Raw genomic sequence first — 7,412 nt, forward strand, 5'->3', positions numbered from 1 at the left:
CCCGCGTCCCCCGTCCCCGTCCCCCTGGTGCCCCCTGCCCCCCCCCCCCAAGCACATACCTCATGGCTCCCGGAGCTGCCCCTGCCCGCGGGCGTCGAGCCCGGCCGGCACACGGCCTGGCACAGGGCTCGGCACGGCCTGGCACGGCCCGGCCCGGCTCGGCGCGCCCCACCGGGGTCCCCCACTATGCAGGGTGGTGGCGGGGGGGGCCGCGGCCGGCGTCGCTGAATGTAGGGGCGCGGGCCGAGGGGGCCGCGGAGCCCCTGTGACAATCACAGTCTGTGACGTGCGATTTTAAACCCTTTTGTGTTTTGGTCAGGATTTTAAAGAAAGATATTTTTATGGTAATTGTTGCTGGTCTATTTTACTATATATTTATGTAATAAATATATGATGAAAAAAAACCAACCAACCAACCAGACCCCCCCACACACACCACACCCCAAACCCGCCCCACCCAGCGCGGCTGGATCCGGCCACTGCGTCCCACCCTCGGCCGCTGGAGCTGGGGGGGTTCAGGGCGAGGGGACCCCCCGGCGCTGCCAGCGGAGCCGTGGGGCTGGCACCCGATTTGGGGGGGCGGGGGGGGTCCCAGCGTCCCGGCGCCCACCTTAGGGTGAATCCCTGTGAGTCCATGGGGTCGGTGCTGCCCCGGGGGTTGGTCTGTGTGTCCCCCCCCGCTGTGGTGTATGTACAGGGGTGCGCGGGGGGGGGGCTGCGGGGGGGTCCGGGGGGCACTACTGGGCGTCGATGCGGAAGGAGAGCAGCTTCTCGGAGTGGAGGTTGTTGAGGGTGCGCAGGTCCGGCAGCTTCAGCAGCAGTTTGGTGAAGCGCGAGGTCTCGGCCGGGCGCGTCTTCAGCACGAGGGCGCGCAGGGCCCTCAGCAGCGTCTCCTGCAGCTGCTCCACCGACGCCGTGTCCTCCATGCCCGAGCGGTCTGCGGGAGCAGGGTGTCAGGGGCAGAGCAGGGACACGCCGGTTCCACCCCCAAAACCCCCTGATCCCACCCCGGCATCACCCCAATCCCGCCCTTATCCCTGAACCCCCTGATCCACATCCAACCCAACCCCTCAATTCCTGCTGAATCCCACTCTGAACCCCCTATCCCAGCCACAATTCCCCCAGACCTCTTGCTCCCACGTCCGCTCCCCACGATTTTATCCCTCAACTCCCTGACTCTCTCTCACCTTCATCACCTTGATCCCACTCCCCCAACCCCCAATCTCCCCCTTGAACCCCTAATTCCTCCCCAAACCTGCAAATCCCCCTCTGAAACCCCTGATCCTTTACAGAAATCCCCCAATCCTACCCCTGAACACTCCCCAAACCCCATGATCCCAACATGAAGCTCTCCAATCCCCTCCTAAACTCCCATGATCCCACCCTGAAACCCCTCAATCCCCCCCCAAAAACCCCCCGAGCCCACCTGCCGAGACGAGGACGACGGCGGTGAAGAGCCCCAGCTCTTCATCGCTGAGCTCGAGGGCGCTGAGCTTCTCGCTGAAGTCGAACATGGCCCCCAGCAGGTCCCCCATGCCCATGGCCCAGAGCTCCTCCAGCCCGTACCGCGTGCGGCTCATGAACGTCACCGTCTGCTCCTTCACGTCGAACAGCGACGCGAAGCGAACCATCAGCACCTGCGGGGTGGGCAGCGTGTGGGCACTGGGATGGGGCACCGTGGCAGGACAGGGGCACCGAGGGCACCGGGCTCCGTGCCACGGCTCCCAAATGTGGGGCACTGCAGTGCCGTGGGGCTCCGTGCCAGCCCACAGGGCATCGTGCCACGCCAGGGGCTCTGTGCTCCGTGCCACAGTTCCCAAACGTGCGGGTTGGGATCCCATGCCGTGCTGTGGGGCACCACGCCATCCCATGGGCACCATGCAATGCTTCATGCCACAGTTCCCATATGCATTACATTGCCGTGGGACACCAGGGAATGCTACAGGGGTTTCATGCCAGTCTCTGACTCCCAAATGTGGGGCACCATGCCGTGGGCATCATGCTCCATATCACAGCTGCCACGTGTCAGGCACTGCAGTGCCATGGGCCACCAGGCAATGCCATGGGCACCGTGGGGTACCAGGCAGTGCCACACTCCAGTCCATGGCTCCCAAATGTGGGGCATCATGCCATGCCATGGGCACCGTGCCATGTCATGGAGCATCATGCAGGGACGAGTTCTGTGCCACGGCTCCTATATGTGGGGCACTGCACTGCCATGATCTGGGCCACTGTGCCCATGCTTTGGGGCTCCATGCCAGTCCATGGAGCATTGTGCGATGCCAGAGGGATCGTGTCAGGCTTTGGGGCACCACGCAATGCCGTAGGGCACCATGCCCTGCATCAAGCCCTTGCCATCCCAGGACATACCTCAAAGGTGCCAGCCTTGAGCAGGGTGACCTGGTCATGCTGGGAGAGCGCCTGGAAGCCGGGAATGTGCTTGGCGAACTCGACGACCTCGCGGACGGCGGGGGTGAAGCTGAGGGAGAAATCCTCCCAGATCTCCTGCACGGAGCGGCCGCTGCGCCCGGGAACGTGGCTGTTCATGGGACACGCCTGCAGGAGATGGGGGGGTCAGCGGGCACCCGGGGCACCCCCAGCCCCACCATCACAGCGGGAAGGGAGGGGGGCACCCGCAAGGGGATTAGTGCAATAAGCAGCTAAAAATACCCCACGGGGAGCAGGAGCCCCCGGGCGCTCACCGGCAGGACGTCCTTGGGGCCGCGGGGCCAGGGGCACCCCCGCGGGGCCGGGGGCTCGGGGTAGGCGGCGGGGCAGAGCCGGGGCTCGGGGGGGCTGGGGGCCCAGGCGGGGGGCGCGTCCCAGCGCAGGAGGCCGTTGTCGCAGGCGGGGGGGGGTCCCAGCTTGTCGTGGGCGTAGATGAAGATCTCCTTGTGGGCCTTGGCCACCTGCGCGATGACGTCCTCGGTGGCCCCCCCGGGGCTGGGCGAGCGGGGCGGCGTCAGCTGCTGGGGGAACTGGGAGAAGCAGGCGGGGGGGGCGAGCGGCGGGGGGCCGGGGGGCGGCGCGCGGCCCCCGCCCACGGTGGGACCCTCGCCGGGGCCGGGCATCGGCGGTGGGGCGCTGGCCATGCCGCCCATGGCGCTCTGCATCTCCGCCAGCATCCGCTGCTTCTCCCGCTTGGGGATGCGCCCGAAGCGCACGGCTGTGGGGGGACACCGGCGTTAGGGGGGACACTGGTGGCAGCGGGCACAGTGACCCCTTCCCCCCCAGACCTGTGCCATGGGGGGCCAGGGGCTGCCGGGAGCGGGGCTGCATCCCTACCCCCGTCCTGGAGGTGACACACAGCCCTGAGCACTGTGGGACCCATCCCAGGAGGGGGCAGGGAGCCCTGGGCATGGGGTTTCCATCCTGGGAGGGGACGTAGTGCCCTGAGCATGGGGGGGACCCATCCCAGGAGAAGACATGCCACCCCAGCCACGGTGGGGACCCATCCCAGGAAGAGGGGGACACATCCCACGGGACCCGCAGAGCACCCAGCACAGCCGGGGGAACCTGACTCTGGAGGGGATGTACAGCCCTGGGCATCCCGGGAGGGGACACACAGCCTGGGCACAGGGAATCCCACCCCCAGAGGAGCCCCCCGGCTCGGGGGGGGTTGCGGGGGTCCCTCCGAGCTCACCATCGCGGGACATGCCGACCAGCAGGCACTTCTTGAAGCGGCACTGCTGGCAGCGGTTGCGGTTGATGCGGACGATAGAGCAGTTCTCATTTTTGAGGCACTTCTTGTACTGAATATTCTGCTGGATGCTGCGGCGGAAGAAGCCCTGCGGGGTGGGAGGGAGGGTCACTGGGAGTCCCCCCAGCGTGACGGGGGGTCCGTGCCCCATGCCCGGCCCCATCCCAGTACCTTGCAGCCCTCGCAGGCGTGGACACCGTAGTGGAAGCCGGAGGCGACGTCCCCGCACACTTTGCAGAGCAGCACCATCCCGTTGAGCTCTGCAGGGGGACCGGGGTCAGCGGGGTCCCGGGGTGCCCTCGGCGGGGTGGGGGGCCCGCCCGCCGCCCCCCTGTGAGCCCCACTCACTGGTGACGGTGCTGCCGGCTTTGCTGGGCGAACTGCGGCGCCGCTCGTCCGCGGGGACCGGCTGCACCCCGGGGAAGTTCACCGAGGAGCCGTACGACGAGGAGGAGGAGGAGGTGGAGGATGAGGAGGAGGAAGAAGGGGAGCCGTCCTCATGGGGGGCCAGCGAGCCCCCGCCGTAGGCGCGGGAATCCTGGAGGGAGCCGGTGGGCGACGGGGGGAAGTACGTGGGGAAGGGCTGGGATCCCGACTGGGAGCTGCCGTTGGAGCTGTCGCTGCAGAGGGAGACGGGGCTGGTCCGGGTGGGAGAGGCGCCGCTGGAGCCCACGTAGCTGATCACCCCACCTGCAAAGAGCGAGGGTTTACTCATGCACTGAGCTGTGCCGGGCTCAGCCTCCCCAGTTCATGGAGGGGGAAACCCCGGGAGGTGGGTGGGATCCCCAGGGAAGCACCCCGGATCCATCGGCAACCTGCGGGGCCACACATGCACTGAGCTGTGCCAGGTTCAGCCTCCCCCCACCGTGAGCAGGATCACAGCCCTGTGTAGGGTGGGATCCCCAGGGAAGCACCCAAATCCACGGGAAACCCACGGGGCCATACATGTACTGAGCTGTGCCAGGCTCAGCCTCCTCCCCCACAAAACGGGGGACTCCCCGATGAGGGGGACTGCAGCTCCAAGCGGGGCGGGATCCACAGGGAAGGATCACGAACGCATCCTGGATCCAGGATCCACGGGCATCCCGGTGGACCACTCATGTACCGAGCTGCACCAAGCTCAGCCTCCCCCAGCCCGGGGAGGGAAAACCCCCTGGAGAAGGATGGAAGCCCCAGGCGGCGGGGGGGGGGTCCCCAGGGAAGCACCCCGGACGCATCCCGGATCCAAGGGCATCCCGCAGCGCCGCACGTGCACCGCCCACCCTGAGTCAGGCACCGCACCCACCGGGCGCCACGGGAGCCGAGCCCACGTGGGCCGGGGACAGCCGGGTTTATCTGGGTGCGTGCCGGCTGGGGACACAGGCAGGGCACCCCGGAATTGCCTGCAGGAGGAATGTGGGTTGGGAACCCTCGGGAGAGGTGAAATCAGGAGGTCACAGGAGTTACTCCCGCCGTCCCTGGCTCCATGCCCACGGCACAGCCGAACTCCCACCCACAGCTCCTGGTACAGCCGCACGGCGCAGCCCCCTGTGGCACTGGGGTGCTCCCAGTGCAGCCCCCTGTGGCACTGGGGTGCTCCCAGTGCAGCCCCCTGTGGCATTGGGGTGCTCCCAGTGCAGCCCCCTGTGGCATTGGGGTGCTCCCAGTGCAGCCTCCTGTGGCATTGGGGTGCTCCCACTGCAGCAGCACTGGATTATCCCAGCACGCCACCTGGATTATCCCAGCACAGCCCCCTCATTTGGGGAGATACATCCCCACTGCAGGGCTGAGGAGCTGCGTGGGGGACCCCCAAAAAAGTGGGGAGCAGTACGGGGTGGCGGGGGGTGCATGTGCATGGCCCCTGGCTGAAGTCACAGTCGTTGTCACCCCACTCACGGGGCAGGGACAGCAGCACCGGGACACGACTCCGGGCTGGGACACGTGGATGGCGATGTCGGGGACACACGGGATCACCGGGGCCATGTGTCTCCCGCCGCACACGGTGCCGCCGGCACAGATGCCACGCGCCGGAGCCAGCTTGTCACCATTCCCCCACCACCCCCCCTCACTGAACCACCTCCAAAGGCGGTCACTGAATCGGGGACAGTGGGTCCCAACCCCACGACAGCTGATTCGAGGGACCCCCAGCTGCTGACACACCAAAATAATGGGGGGATCCCTTGCACCCCGAAGCCCCGAGACCCCCCCGGGGGGGGTCCCGGGGCTTCGGGGTGCAGGGGATCTCCCCCAGAGGGTTGCCCCAGAAGGGGAAGACTCTTCCTGACCCCAAAACACCGGGAACCCCCCCCAAACAGCCAACCCGCAGCCTCCCCCCCCCCCGCAAGCTCAGGCGGCCTCACGCCGCCGCCCCACGTGCTCCCGCCGCACGTGGCCGCCCTCGGCCCCGCCCCTTCACGCTTTGCCACGCCCCCCTCGCCTTCATTGGCCCGGCGCTCGGCCCCGCCCCTTCTGGTTACCCCGGAGACAAGGCCTCCCCCCCCCACCACCACCCGAAATGAGCGGCGGCGTCCCCGGTCCCGCGCGTGACGTCATCGGTGACGTCACGCGGCGGCCAATGGGAGGGGGCGGGGCGGGGCTGCGGGGAAAACAAACTCCGCACGTGGCAGCGGCGGGGAGGGGGACACGTGCGGGGGGGGACACGGGGGAGCGGGGGGGGCCAGCACCGCCTCCGGTCCCCGTCCTCCCCCACTGTCCCCGTCCCTTCCCGGTGCGCGCGGGGAGCCCCGACACGCACTGACATCGCCTCGGCCGCCCCACGGGCTGCCTGGTGCCCGCGGTGCCGCTGACAGGGACACGCCGGTCCCGCCGCGGTCCCCTCCGGTCACACCCTGAGCGGTCTCCTCCGGTCCCGCCACCCAGGACACACCGATGCCGGCGCGTTCCCCTCCGGTCCCGCTTCCCGGGTCACTCCAACCCCCGCTGCCCCGGAGCCACCCCGCTCCTCTCCGGTGCTGCTGTCCGGGTCACATCAATCCTGGTTGTCACCCCTCCTACCCCCCACGTCCAGCGCGCCCCGGCGTTCGGGAATTCCCGGTCCCGGTTTCCGGGACACCTCAGTCCCGTCGCGCTCTCCTCCGGTCCCGCCGGCCGGGACACCCCTCTCTTGTTGTCCGGGACGTTCCGGGACACCGATCCCTGTTCTCACCCTTCCTACCCCCGCGTCCAGCGCGCCGCGGCGTTCAGGACTCCCGGTCCCGCTCTCCATCTCTCCTTCCCCGGACACCGTAGCGCCCCGGTGCCAGTGTTCAGGTCGTCCCGGTGTGCAAGACCCCCGGTGCCGGCGCACACCCCTCCCTCCCCTCCTCCCGGGGACACCCCGGCCCCGCTGTCCGAGCCTTACCCCGCTCTGCAGGACCCTCCGGTCCCGGTAGGACGGTGCCCCGTTCCGGGACGCTGTCCCGGTGCGCATCCTGCCCGGTCGGGCGTGCGGGACCCCCACGGTCCCGGTGTCCGGACCCCTCCAACTCGCGGTCTCAGCGCGCAGCCCCTCGCCGCGGTCCCGGGGCGCTGCCCCCCGATGCGCTCCGGTGCTGGGGGGGGGGGACCGCTGCCGGTGCCGGTGCCCGCACGGTGGTCGCGGGGGTGAGGGGCTCCGGCGAGGCACTGACCTGTGCTGCCTGTCTCGGGGGCCGCCATCCTTGTCCGGGGCCCCGTGAGCCTCCCGGCGCGGAGTGGAGCGGAGTGGAGCGGAGCAGAGCCGTGCCGCGCCGCC

General features: G+C 68.9%; 1 protein-coding gene across 1 annotated transcript; it reads right to left on the bottom strand.

The window, feature by feature from the left end:
• Positions 1–460: 460 nt before the first annotated feature.
• On the bottom strand, positions 461–7,412 carry NR1D1 (nuclear receptor subfamily 1 group D member 1). The gene is made up of 8 exons (XM_017834198.1): positions 7,309–7,412; positions 4,049–4,390; positions 3,872–3,960; positions 3,644–3,788; positions 2,703–3,166; positions 2,371–2,556; positions 1,427–1,637; positions 461–937 (listed from the first exon to the last, which is right to left on the bottom strand). Exons 1-8 carry the CDS (start codon positions 7,334–7,336, stop codon positions 738–740), a joined length of 1,665 nt encoding a protein of 554 aa, XP_017689687.1. The 5' UTR covers positions 7,337–7,412; the 3' UTR covers positions 461–737.

This window comes from Lepidothrix coronata, unplaced genomic scaffold, assembly GCF_001604755.1.
Source record: "Lepidothrix coronata isolate B3197 unplaced genomic scaffold, Lepidothrix_coronata-1.0 Scaffold229, whole genome shotgun sequence".
NCBI classification, from domain to species: domain Eukaryota; kingdom Metazoa; phylum Chordata; class Aves; order Passeriformes; family Pipridae; genus Lepidothrix; species Lepidothrix coronata.